This window comes from Hemitrygon akajei, chromosome 22 (assembly GCF_048418815.1).
Source record: "Hemitrygon akajei chromosome 22, sHemAka1.3, whole genome shotgun sequence".
Taxonomy (NCBI): domain Eukaryota; kingdom Metazoa; phylum Chordata; class Chondrichthyes; order Myliobatiformes; family Dasyatidae; genus Hemitrygon; species Hemitrygon akajei.
Genome location: NC_133145.1, coordinates 48,345,513 through 48,360,072, shown reverse-complemented (window position 1 = coordinate 48,360,072; position 14,560 = coordinate 48,345,513). Strand labels below are relative to the sequence as shown.

The 14,560-nt window shown below is 41.0% G+C and overlaps 1 protein-coding gene across 1 annotated transcript; it reads left to right on the top strand.

Annotated features, from left to right (window-relative positions):
* The first annotated feature begins 9,189 nt into the window (after positions 1 to 9,189).
* On the top strand, positions 9,190 to 13,159 carry LOC140714719 (somatostatin receptor type 2-like). Its single transcript, XM_073026219.1, has one exon. The coding sequence runs from the start codon at positions 9,598 to 9,600 to the stop codon at positions 10,696 to 10,698; it is 1,101 nt and encodes a 366-aa protein (XP_072882320.1). The 5' UTR covers positions 9,190 to 9,597; the 3' UTR covers positions 10,699 to 13,159.
* The last annotated feature ends 1,401 nt before the right edge of the window (positions 13,160 to 14,560 follow it).

Sequence of the window (14,560 nt, the reverse complement as noted above, 5' to 3'; positions counted from 1 at the left end):
GGTGTATAGCACCTGCTTAGCCCCGATCAGCGTCATGTGAGGCGATGGGAGAAGTGGAGGATGGTCGTAAGTGCACCACAAGTCCTGGTTATGCCACCACTGTCATCAGGCAAGCAATCTCTGGAGAGGATTGATAATGGCTGGGGTTGCCCATCTTGCAAAGACCCTGCCCAGAAGAAGGCAATGGCAAACCACTTCTGTAGAAAAATTTGCCAAGGACAGCCATGGTCATGGAAAGACCATGAACGCACACGTCATACGACATGGCACGTAACGAATGAATGAACGATTTCATCACAAGCACTAGCCTCTTCAACATCAAGGACATCGTCAAAGGGTGACACATCGAGAAAGTGGCGTCCATCATTAAAAAAGTGTCACTAACTGGCACATACTCTTCTCATTCTTACCATCAGGGAGGAGGCACAGGAGCATGAAGGCCCACAACTCAACACTTTAGGAACAAGCTTCTTCCCCTCCACCATCAGTTTCTACACAGTCCCTGATTTCATGAATGCTACCTAATTATTGCAATCTTTTGCAATGTGTCTCCAAACTCCTCATCCTCCTCCGTGTTTCAGCCATCTTTATGTTATTCAGAGATAAATTCTAACTGAAGGAGTCCATTCATTATCTTGGTGTCCTTGTCAACTCCAATTTGAGATTCTGACCTCCTATCGTATATATTGAGAAAAGCACTAACTTTTGCATTCTAAACATGGAAGCACCACCACAATCTGGATCATCTGTTCACACCTTTGTCTACGTTAAGCTGTCATGTCTTAAACCGCTTTAAGTCCTGTTTTAGCATCCACCTGTAAGCCACCACTGTGACCTTGGAAGTCAAACCAGGACTTTCTCAATGAATGACAGGGCTGCAGGGAGTTTTGTAGAACCAAGGGAATTAGCATGCAAGTACATAGTTCCCTGAAAATGGTGTCACTGGTAGACAGGCGAAGAAGTCATTTGATACCTGCTTTGTCAATCAGCGCATTGATATAGGAGTTGGGATGTTATATTGCAGTTGTACAAGACATCAGTGAGGCCACACCTAGTGTACTGTATATAGTTACTATTACTCTGTTACAGGGAAGATGTTATTAAGTTGGGAAGAATGCAAGAAAGATTTCTGAAAACATTGCCAGGACTTGAAAACCTGAGTTTTAGAGAGAGATTGAGCAGGATAGGACTTTATACATTGGAGCATAGAAGACCACAAGATATTGGAGCAGAATTAGGCCATTTGGCCCTTCGAGTCTACTCCATTATTTCATGGTCTATGGTCTCTGGCCTAAGCTCTACAGTCTGAGCTCTATGGTCTGTGGTCTATGGCCTCTGGCCAAAGCTCTTCGGTCTGTTCATCCACTTTCCCTCTCAGCCTCAGTCTTCTGCCTTCTCCCTGTATCGCTTCAAGTCCTGAACAATCAAGAATCCATCAACCTCTGCCTTAAATATAGCCAAGATTTGGCCTCCACAGCTCCCTGCGGCAACAAATTGCACAGATTCACCACTCTCTGGCTAAAGAAATTCTTCCCCATCTTCATTTTAAAAGGACACCCCTCTATTCTAAGGCACCGTCCTCTGGTCTTAGACCATAGGAAACAACCTCCCTTGACATCCACTTGATCGAGGACTTTCACCATTCAATAGGTTTCAAAGAGGTCACCCCTCATTCTTCTGAATTCCAGTGAGCACAGGCCCAGAGCCATCAAACTCTTTTCATATGATAAGCCTTTCAATTCTGGAATCAATTTCGTGAACCTGCATTGAACCCTCTCAAATGTTAGCACATCCAAGCGTAACTGCTCACAATACCCCAAGTGAGGCCTCACCAGTACTTTATAAAGCCTCAGCATTACATCCTTGCTTTTATATTCTTGTCCTCTTGAAATGAATGCTAACATCGCATTAGCCTTCCTCAGCACACTGACTCAACCTGCAAATTAACCTTTAGGGAATCTTTCCACCTCAGATTTTTGAATTTTCTCTCCAAGTTTAGAAAATAATTTACACATTTATTTCTTCTACTAAAGTGCATGACCATACACTTCCCAACATTGTATTCCATCTGCCACCTCTTTGCCCACTCTCCTAACCTGTCTAAGTTTTTCTGCAGCCCCCAATTTCTCAACACTACTTGCCCCACCACCTATCTTGGTGTCATCTACAAACTTGGCCACAAAGCCATAAATTCCATCATCCCAATCATTGACATATAACAAACAAAGAGTCCCATCACAAACCCCTGTGGAACCACCAGTCCAGCAGCCAACCAAAAAGGCTCCCTTTATTCCCACTCTTTGCCTCCTGCCAATCAGCCAAAACTCTATCCATGCTACTATCTTTCCTGTCATACCATGGGCTCTTAATTTGTTAAGCAGCCTCATGTGTTAGCACCTTGTCAAAGGTCTTCTGAAAATCCAAGTACACAACATCCACCAATTCTCCTTTGATTAATCTACTTGCTATTTCTTCAAAGATTTCCAGCATACATGTCAAGCAAGATCTTCCCTTGAGGAAACCATGCTGACTACAGCCTATTTTATCATGTGCCTTCAAGTACCTCAAAATCCACAACCTTAACAATTGACTGCAACATCTTCCCAACCACTGAGGTCAGACTAACTGGCCAAGAGTTTCTTTCTTCTGCCTCTTTCCCTTCATGAGGAGTGCAGTGACATTTGCAATTTTCCAGCCCTCCGGAACCATTCCAGAATCAATTGATTCTTGAAAGTTCATTACTAATGTCTCCACAATCTTTTCGGCCACCTCTTTCAAAACCCAAGAGTATACACCATATGGTCCAGGTGATTTATCTACCTTCAGACCTTAGTTTCCCCAGAACCTTTGCTCCAGTAATGGCAACTTCACACACTTCTGCCCACTGACACATTCGAACTTCCGCTTACTGCTAATGTTTTCCACAGTGAAGACTGATGCAAAATACTTACTCAATTCATCTGCCACTTCCTTCTCCCCCATTACTACCTTTCCAGCATCATTTTTCAGTGCTCTATTATCAACTTTCGCCTCTCTTTTACACTTTATACATCTTAAGAATCTTTTGGTATCCTCAATATTATTGGCTAGCTTACCTTCATATACCATTTTTCCTTCTTTCTGACTTATTTAGTCATCTTCTTTTGGTCTTTAAAAGCTTCCTAATCCTCTAACTTTCAATAACTTTTGCTCTATTTTATGACCTCTCTTTGTATTTTAATGTTGACTTTGACTTCTCTTGTCAGCCACAGTTGTGTCCTTCTGCCTTTAGAATACTTCTTTGAGATGTATATATCCTGCACCTTCAGAATTGCTCCCAGAAATTCCAGCCATTGCTGTTCTACCATCATCTCTGCTAGTGTTCCCATCCAATCAAGTTTGGCTAACTCTTCTCTCATGCCTCTGTAATTCCCTTTACTCCACTTTAATACATCTGATTTTAGCTTCTCCTTCTTAAATTGCAGAGGGAACTCTATCATATTGTGATCACTGGTCCCTGAGGATTCCTATACCTTAAACTCTCTAATCAATTCCAGTTCATTGCACAACACCCAATCCAAAATAGCTGAACCCCTAGTGGGGTTAACCATGATCCTGCTCTAAAAAGCCATCTCTTAAGCATTCTAGAAATTCCCCCTCTTGTGATCCAGCACCAATCTGAATTTCCCAATCAACTTGCATATTGAAATCCCCCTCGTTACATTGCCCTTGATATATAAACATGAGACTTGATTTATAAAATTATGAGGGGCATCAATATGATCAATGAAGAAATTATTTTCCCAGGGAAAAAGAATCAACAACTAAAGGGCACTGATTGAAGAAGGATAAAGATTTAAAATAAACCTGAAGGGCAGCATCTTCACACAAAGGCTATTGCATATATGAAATAGGCTGCCAGAGGAACTGGTTGAAGCAGCTAAAATAACAATATTGAAAAGACACTTGGACCGGTATATGGATAGGGGAGTTTTTGAGGGATATGGTTGAAACTTGGGCTAATAGGACTAACTTAAGTGGACATCTTGGTTGGTTTCTGTGCTCTATTATTCTATGACTCTGACACAGCTTTGGCCTGTTCATCTAATAATAGCGTTCTGGTTCAGCATAATTTGTTTCTGAGTACTTAGACCTACTGAAAATCTAAAAGAAAAGTTTGTATTTGTCTATTATTTTTGGGGCTCTTTCAGAATATCTCAAAGGAGCAGTTCTTTTGGAAATGTCTGTTAAAATGTAATGTAGCAAATGAAGTAGCCAACTTGTGTACAGCAATTTCTTTCAAACACAGTTATGATAATGGTAAGATAATCTGCTTTAGTACTCTCGAGTTGGAATAAAGTATTGGCCAAGACATGGATGATTCCCCTACTGTTCTTCAAAGTGCAGCCTTGGGATTTCTCCGACCACTGGAAAGATGGGTTGGACTTGAGTTTTAACAGCGTCTCCAATAGTGCCCCCAGTCCTGAAAACTGCTCTGCATTGACAGGTAAACCCAAGTTAAAATCAGTACATAATTGGCACAAGGTCAGTGAGCATTTTTATCAGGAAAAGATTAGTTAATGCTTAGAGTCTGCATAAATATTCATACTGGACCTTTACTTAACTTCATGATTATTATAAAATCCTACTGGTTGACACACACTATGACTTTTGCTACTATAAATCAAAGTGTGCATTGGATGTACAGCTAGTAAGTGTAAAACAAGTCTTTCACAATGATTTCCATTTATTTGACACATTTGATATTGCATAAAATGTTTCAAGATACTTCAGTGGAACAAAATCAAATCAAAACATTGTCACCAAATTACTTCTAAGGTATTTGAAAAGAAGCCTAAGTCAGCAAGTTGGCATTTATGTAATATTTCAAAGAATGAAGTGGAAGAAGAAAGAAATAAAGCTTTTTGGAGGGTAATTCCAGAATTTACGACAGCTAAGGGAGCAGGGAAGAATTTCGCTGAGAAAGGTCGAGGTAATAACACCAAGCCAGTCACATCAAAAAGCACCGGAATAATGGGTAAATGAGAGCAGATGTGATCTGGGCACAGGTAGTGGAATTCAAAGTTCAAAGTAAATTTGTCAGCATATACAGCCCTAAGATTCATTTTAGACATAAAGACCATAATACGTCGGAGCAGAATTTGGCCATTCAGTCCATCGAATCTGGCTGATCCATTTCACTCTCAACCCCATTCTCCTGCCTTCTCCCCGTAACCTTTTATGCCTTGACTAATCAAGAATCTATCAACTATTGCCTTAAATACACCCAATGACCTTGCCTCAACAGCTGCCTGTAGCAACAAATTCCTCGGATTCACCACCCTCTGGCTAAAGAATATCCTCATCTCCATTCCAAATGGACAAAACTCTATTCTGAAGTTCTGCTGTCTGGTCCTAGACTTCCCCATGTTGGGAAACATCTTTCCACATCCATTCTCTCCAGGCCTTTCAACATTCAATAGATTTCAATGAGATCCCCTCATTCTTCTAAATTCCAGAGAGTAGAGGCTTAGAGCCAACAAATGCTCATTATATGATAAGCTCTTCATTCCCAGAGTATTTTCCATCAACTTCCTTTGAACCCTCTCCAATGTCAGCACATCCTTTCATAGATAAGGGGCCAGAAATGCTGCTAATACTCCACGTCAGGCCTCAACAGTGTCTTATAAAGCCTCAGTATTACATGCTTGTTTTTATATTCTGTCAAATATAAATATCTAGTCAAGTATGTTTTCTTGCAGACATACACAGTAAATCTAAGAGACACAATAGAATCAATGAAAGACAGCACCAACAGAATGAACAACCAACGTGCAAAAGACAACAAACTGTGCAAGCACAAAAGAGAGAATAATAAATAAATACATAAATAAGCAATAAATATCCGGAGCATGAGATGTAAAGTCCTTTAAAGTGAGTCCGCAGGTTGCAGGAGTAGTTCAGTAATGGGGCAAGTGACACTGACAGCAATTATTGCCTCTATTTCAAGAGCCTGGTTGTTGAGGGGTAATACTGTAACTGTTCCTGAACCTGGTGGTACGGGTCCTGAAGCTCCTGTACTTTCTCCCATTGTCCATTGTCTCAAGTTCGGAATAGAATAAGGGAAGCCAGGTAGGAATGCACTGAAATACTTAAGTCTATGGGCCACAAGTAAATAGAAAGTAGTCACATTTGCATAACAGGAATCATTAGGGACTGAAATTCTAAATTTAGGAACAAAAGGAAGCAATGTTCAGGGGGAAATCATTTCACAGCCAACATCCAATTAGGAAAGGCAGTCACATAAGAAGGGGCGACGTCAGTGCAGAAGAGGAAAATATTTTCATTTATTTGATGTCTCAGTTGGGGGGGGAACTGATTTCTTCATTAAGTCAGAGAAAGTTACAAAAATATCTGGCAGATTTTTATACAATGCTAAAGTGCGAAGTAATTGTGGGTAATGGTGAAGACTGAAAACTTGAGTGCTTGTATTTACAAAGTTACATAGATGGGTCTGAGTTCAAACCTAGCTGCTTCCATGCATTGGTTGAAACACAGAAATGGCCTTTCCGATATAGGATTGGTAGCGCTTCACAGAACTGCCAGGTGAGGATTTGACAACTACGTGCAACCAGGTACTATATATTTTTTAATTAAGACACGGCACGTTTCAAGCAATCTCCGGATTTAACCTGAGGCTAATCACGGGACAATTAACCAACAATGACGAATTAACCCACCAGTAGGTCTTTGGACAGTGGGAGGAAATCAGAGCACCCGGAGGAAACCCACGGTCATGGGGAGAACGTACAAACGGGGCGGGTATTGAACCCGAGTCGACTGTACTGGAAAGTGTTGTGCTAACCACTATGCTACCGTGACCAGTGTGACCTGGAGCAGGCAAATGGATCGCACGAGCCCGTTTTCATGTACAACGTGATCTGGGTATATCAGGCCAACTCCATGTGCTCACCTTTTCCACGTATCCCTTAACCAGTAGTTAATAAAAACCTGTCAGTCCCATGTCTAAAATTATATAGCAACAAACTGCCGCTAACTGCAAAGAGCTCAATTATTGCCGGCCTGGACGCTGTAACACCTGGTTCAAACACAGCAAAATAAAATAATGTAAATCTGACTTAGTTCCAATCTCCTTGCAAAGTTCACATGAGTGGGTCTTGCGAAAGTACAACGGCTGTAGAAGTAAGCAGGGTTTACTCCGCTGATAAATAAAGGACGGATGGGATTTCGTGTCAGATCACAAATTTTTAAAATGCTGGAAATGACTAAATTAAAAGACTTAAAATATTACTGTTTTAATACTGTACCTTGTATATCTGAAACATTACAATTGACATTGATGGCCTCCAGGCTGCAACTTAGCTTTGTACTCCAAACGCAATACTTAGCTGGATTTGTACGCTGTGGTGCACATGTTGATTTATCACTGTAAGCGTAAAGATTGTGGTAACACAAACGATACTGCAGATGCTGGAAATCTACACAAAATGCGGGAGGGATTCCGCCTGCATTGAGGGAAATCGGCAGAGGAGATTTCGGGACAAGGCCCTACATCAAGTCTGGAATGACAGTATAAAAATGTCGTGGGGAAGGGAGTTGAGCAAGATTACTTGATATTTTACATATACAATTTAAAGTTTAACCTCCAGGACTTGTGTAATTTTAACCCTTGCGCTATCAATTCCTAACTATTAAGATTCAAACTGCTGGTTTCCCGTCTCTTCAGTAAAACTCAGTTTTCCAACCCCGAGAGATTGCCTCTTTGCCATCTCCCTCTTCCGTTTATGCTGGCGCCACAAATACGCCTCTTGGAAGATAGTACGGCATGTTGCTGTGGAGTGAGCACGAGACGGACTGGAGATAACATAACTTAATTTGTAAATGGATCACTTTACACAGTTTAGCAAATAGGATTACTGTACTTTTTACCTAACTGGAGGCTTCAGTGGATCTCGAACCAAAGGATGATTGATAAAACCATTGTTTGAAAAACAATATCCCTCAGCTAATCTTACCCAAACAACGTCATTTGCAAACTGGGAACCGAACTCTTTTCTGAAGGGAACCCCTTTTGTTTCAAACATGGCAAAATCCGCCGCCGCAATTTAACATGTTCGATTCCGCCGCATATTCTTGGCATGGTTCTTAGAAAAGTGATGGCACTGGGTCCAAACACAGCAAGAGTTTCAGAGATAAGCAAGGGTCAGAGCGTTCCAAGGTAGGACGGGTCAATAGTTTTCACTGTTCGTGCAGGGAGTTTCTTTACATTCACATTGTGTGCAGTGGCTTGGATTCTCCGCGTTAACTGCGGGGAGTAAATCACCGCGTGTGGAAATGCTCACCCTTTCATTCGACTCAGTGAGCAAGTGCGAGATTCTCAAAACAAAAACAAAAGAAAAGTGTTTTAGATTTAAGTCGCCAGCTCCCCAGGACATTAAATAATAATAGCTATCAGCTCAAAGAAAGCATTATGTTATTGGAGGTGGGCTGATCAACCCGTATCAGTAGTTGGAACATTTTGCTGATTATTGATCATTTTAAACAATCTTCATGTCAGCATTTTACATTTAAAAGTGCTGAATTAAATTCAGAACTCCTTCGAAATGTTGTCCCATCTTTCGCAAAGAGTGCTTCCTTGTCTTGCTCAGATTTTAGAGGCCTGAGCAGCCTTTAGGCCAACTCACGCTTAGTCGCATCACTCAACAATTTCAGTGATGCGATATTTAATGTTGGAATTATTAACGTCTGCCAAACGGGGAAGTGTTAAATTAGGCGCGACTTGTGATTGATGAGGATGGGGAATGAGAAATTCCAGAAATTCCTTGACATAGTCATCCGGAAGAAAATGAAGCCCCATCTGGAGTCGTCTGTTTATGTACGTTTCGCCGATGGTTTCCGCCGTACAGGGCAGTTTAGTTGAAAGCTGTCTTTAATGGTGCTCATTAACACATAGAAAATCACTCACTCCTTTCATCCTTCTCGCCTCTCTCTTCAAAAATGAGTTTGTGGGCTATTTGCTGATCTACAAGCTTTTTTTCATGCGTAGAACCTTCGCCAACGTTACAGTCCCAGCTAGTTGCTCACTAATAGTCAACCCATTTTACTTTTAGGCGTGAGCTGATAGAAATACAGTATACGACTGACTGGAACTAAGTGAATCCACGATTGAGATTCAAATCCAATGTATTTAAATATTTAATGCCTGGACAGCCTCCGCGTTAATTCAGGGAATGAAGGGGCCGTGTGAAATAAATAATTCTTGTCAAATCTGGTAAACTTCTGATGAGAGCTGTAATTAGTCGCTGTAGTGGGCGCTATGCCTTAACTGATTACCATTGACAGAGCAACTTAATGCCAGGAAAGTTGGAAACTATTTAAGGGAGGGAGTGATTACGCAAAGACTAGTTCAGCGATCTGGGGCACTTGGAGCAGTTGGAGCTTTAGAAGCTACTAAGAATGACTCACAAAACACCAGAAGCGGAAAGGTGTACAGGACAGTGAATGGACAATTTGACGGGCGGAAGGGCCAGGTCTAGCGAATATTCAGAGAGCACACAAAAGTGATCGCTTGATTAAATCTACCAAAGGATCATTCTAATGAACTATTTCTCATCCGAAATGAACACCTCTCTTACGGAAGTGGACTTGGAAATGTCTTTTTTCCCTGAGGCTGAAGCCAACACCTCCGACGCACCATGGCCGGAAAATCACACCAAGGACTTCACTTTTGACCTAACTCCCAGCATGGCCGACCTCCCGATCCCTGTTCTCTATTGCCTGGTCTGTGTGGTGGGACTGCTTGGCAATTCCTTGGTGATCTTCACCATTCTCCGACATGAGAAGATGAGGACAGTGACCAATATTTACATCCTGAACCTGGCCCTGGCGGACGGCTTGTTTATGTTGGGGTTGCCATTTCTGGCGTTGCAAGTCGCTCTCCGCCGCTGGCCTTTGGGCCACTTATTGTGCAGACTGGTGATGATTTTGGACGGCATTAACCAATTTACCAGCGTTTTCTGCATCACGGCGATGAGCATGGACAGGTATGTGGCCGTTGCCTACCCCATCGTATCTTCTAGGTTGAGGAGTCCTAGTCTGGCAAAGAAAGTCAGTGTCATCCTGTGGTTCATCTCCTTCGTACTCGTGATCCCCATGGCCATTTATTCAGGGGTGGATGACATTTCGGAGATGTGCACCTTAATCTGGCCGGAGCCCAGCTTTGTTTGGAGAACTGCCTTCGTTGTGTGCGCCTTTCTGCTGGGATTCGCGTTACCTTTCACCATTATCTCGCTCTGTTACATCCTGTTGCTCGTAAAGATAAAGACCACGGTGGGATATTCGCACAGCCCCGCGTCAGTGAGCTCGGAGAAGAAGATTACTGGCATGGTGGTTGCCATAGTGGCGGTCTTTGCCATTTGTTGGCTCCCCTTCTACACCTTCAACATCTGTGCCGTCTCCATTTTCGTCTCCTGGACCTTCTCCCTGAGGAAGCTCTTCGAGTTCACGGTGGTCCTCTCGTACTTCAACAGCTGCGCCAACCCCATCCTCTACATCTGCTTGTCGGAAAGTTTCGGGAGAGCTTTCCAAACCCTGCTGTGTCCCAGGCTCGTGCTGAGGGAGAAGATCGCCGCAGGTCACCAGATGACCGAGACTCAGCCAACGGCCTCCGATGGGGAGTTGGAGACCGCGGTCAGATAGCGGCGCGCTTCCCGTCGTTGGGCGCCCACTCCCGGAAGCAGATTCCCTACATTCTCCGGTCCAGAATTGTTGCTAACTTTGGGAAGCACGGAGCCGAGGGCGACGTGAAACCACCTCCTGTACAACTGCAGGACTCCCCCACCCCAACAGAGGACTGCGACAGCCGCAAATTCCCGCTTAATTCCCGTTCGCTTTGAATGCATTTGAATTTTATTTGCGAACCATTTATGAAGAAAATTGTAATGCAAACTAACAAAGGACTCTCGGACAGGACGATTCAAATTCAGTACCGATGGATTGTCGATGCCTTATGGTCATCTAATCTGGAGAACAAATTATAAATGTGCCTATAATAATATCACGGGAGAGCGTTTAAATAGATCCCCGCTAAGAGGGGAAAGTAATGGTAAAGTGCCGTTTATTAATTTCGCTCTGAGAATCTACCAAGCACGTGAATTATTTTGTAATCTAGTTGTTGCTTTTGCAAATAATGTGAAGGCAGTCTCACGGTTGTCGAAATTTGTGTCATAATGTCGAGTTTGGTGGAAGTAAACAATTAGTAAGGTGTACATCTGCCTGAAACTTTATCAGTGTTTGTGTTTTCAGAGCGAAATTAATAAACGCTACTTTACCAGTACAGTATTATCCATTTATAGGTGGCTGTTTGATTTATTCCTGCAAATGCGGTCATTTATTATAGGCAAGTTTCTCAGTCTTCTCCGAATAACTATTCACCCTAGGACCGAAAGCGAATTTCCAAGAACGGATCTGCAAGACCAGTGGGTTGAAATTGAAAAGTAATTTTTAAATTGAATTAATTTTAGAAGTTATATAAAATATGGATTAAACATCTTTTGTAAAAATGTGTTAAGTACTCAAAGTACAGTGCACAGTACTGTACTTGCAGATTTTTTAAAAACGAGTATTTGCATTTTTATGTAACTTATCGAATCAAAGCGCTTCACATAGTGATAAATGTAAAGTTAGTTATTGCCCTCTCATCTTTTTCGAAAGGCACTGACCGATTTAAAAGTGCCAAATCTATATTCTGCCGTCATTTCAGGCTTTTGGTAGCAGAACATTCATTTCCTCAGCTACGCCATGCACCAGTTGTTTCAATTCAGACATCTTCATTCTTAACTACTTAAAGTTACCCATTTTACAAACCAGAGTCAAAGAAAACCTTGTATTCTCAGGTGAGATGCCTTAATTCATCCAGGGCAGGTTTTCTTTCAAAGTTCAAAATCTAAGTATGTATCGTGTACACAACCTTGAGACTGGTCTCCTTACAGACAGCCACAGGGAGACTCAATTACAATGGTAATCACAATTGAGCATCTGCAGTCTGATATCACAGATCTTAGCACTCTACCTTAGCAAATGGATTCAGACTGATAAGTTACCTGACGTTCTGTTAGTTAAAATGTTTTTGACAGGCCTTGAATCAGTTAATTATAGGGTTGTAACTAGTGCAAACATGTTTGGTATTATCTTGTCAATAGGTAAACATAGTTAGGGTTGAGTAAGTTTGATTTTGGCTTATAGTTTCAATCGGTTGACAATGACCTCAACAAATTAATTCATAAAAATATACTTGAGTATACAATGCCAATCATTCATTGAGAAAGGACCATTCATGACAGTCAATCCTCACCATTTATGAATCATCTTATCATCAGGCTGATATACAGTCTCACATTTGCTTTTTCAGCAGTAGGTTTACCTAAGCTTTCTGTGGTCCCACCAAGTATTAGCAAAATTTATGACACTTTCTGCCATTTACATAATTGCCCATAATTATAGAAACATAGAAAATAGGTGCAGGAGTAGGCCATTCGGCCCTTTGAGCCTGCACCGCCATTCAGTATGATCATGGCTGATCATCCAACTAATTATCCTGATAATGATTTATAAAATCTTACGTTTAGAAAATTGCTTCAGTTTAGTGACCAATTTTACTTCCTTAATGTAGAGAAATTTCTTTCAGTAGAGTGGGGAAGCAGCAACATCCAAATCATCATGTAATGTTAGCCTGTTTCCAAATATTAGGCACTGAGATGGTGCCAAAAGTCCTATATGCTAAATTTGAATTGGCAAGAGGATATTTATCTAGAACTCCATGTCAATCTGCTGTTGGACACCAAACATTAGTACTTTCCATATGCAACACATCAGAATTCATATCTTTCAATTCCAGTATTGGACCAAATCAACAACTCAGTTGTAAATCTGCAAACATCTACCTTGTAATAATAACAGGCAATTAATGAATACACATTGACCAAATGATAAACCAGCCTTTTATATTATAATTTAAATTTTAATACACAAAGAAATAAATACTTTTTAAAATGGTAGGTTTTTATATGAGAATATTAATACACATATTAAACTGTATTAAATGTGGTCAGCCTGTTAAGGGTTTACCATACTTTGTGTGTCGAACTACAAAAATAAAACATTATCAAGACAATAAGAGTCCATTTTGAGTTTTGATCTCGATATATTAGCTGAGTGTATGGCTTGAAAACAGTATTTACATATTTACTAGACTCAGTTGATGTAGGTATATTAAATGCAATCCAAATAATGATCTGTTGGAGAAGATGAACTAATATTTTATTATGTCATGGTAAATTGCCTTGTCTATATAATACGTTGAATCTTGCAGAGTTGCTTGGAACTTGCTGCAGATTATGTTGACATGGTGAGCTCTGGGATCTTTGCAGAAAGCAAGGTCCTTGTTGATAAACCAAAGCACCAGATTTATATTGATGATCACTGGGATTTCAACTACCCAGGTATTGACTTGCATAACAGCAACACAACTAAGGAAAGCACATGGAGGCAAGGGAATAGTGTTGCATTTCACTGTTGCCGGGTAACTAAAACCAGATGTTATTTTAGATTTAACGATGGGGAGTCAAACATAAACCTGAGCAATGGCTAAGTCCATTAACTTTGCAGACACAAATCCCTGTGAGGATAAAAAGAAAGGTCAGCAGCATAAGAAGATTGTAGCTCAATAGAACTGATATTTCTCTCAAAGGAATTTTACTATATCTCAAATTCTTAAGTATTATATGTGGAAAAATTTATAACAATGCTTGAGGCAACAACAAAATTCTAGCATGTAATGTAATAACAAAGTAGAGAAATGAAAACTAGTATTTATAGAATGAAATAGAATAACCTAAAAAGAGTTTGGACAATTGTTAAGAATACAAGTCTGTCTAAAAATAAAGAATATCTGTCATAAATATGGGAGGTTCTGCAGACGCTGGAAAGCCAAAATAGCGCACACAAGGAACTCAGCAGGTCAAGCATAATTTATGGAGAGAAATAAACAGTCAACTCTTTCAGGCCGAAACCCTGTCAGATACATGCTAATGCAGAGAATGGATAAAGAAAGTTAGAGGGCATCAGTGAATTTAAAAGTGAAGGCAGATTTTTGAACCAAGTACGTAAGAAAAAGAACGGTTTTTAAATAATTATTTGCATTTGCTACTCTTACAGGTTGCATTTCAAACACAGAGATTTCAGATATTCACAAGGATGTGGCCTGGCTTGGGGAGCACGCCTCATGAGAATAGGTTGAGTGAACTTGGCCTTTTCTCCTTGGAGCGACGGAGGATGAGAGGTGACCTGATAGAGTACAAGATGATGAGAGGCATTGATCGTGTGGATAGTCAGAGGCTTCTTCCCAGGACTGAAATGGCTAGCATGAGAGGGCATAGTTTTAAAGTACTTGAAAGTAGGTACAGCGGAGATGTCAGGGGTAAGTTTTTTTTATGCAGAGAGTGCCAAGTGCATAGAATGGGCTGCCGGTGACAGTGGTGGAGGTGGAAACAATAGGATCTCA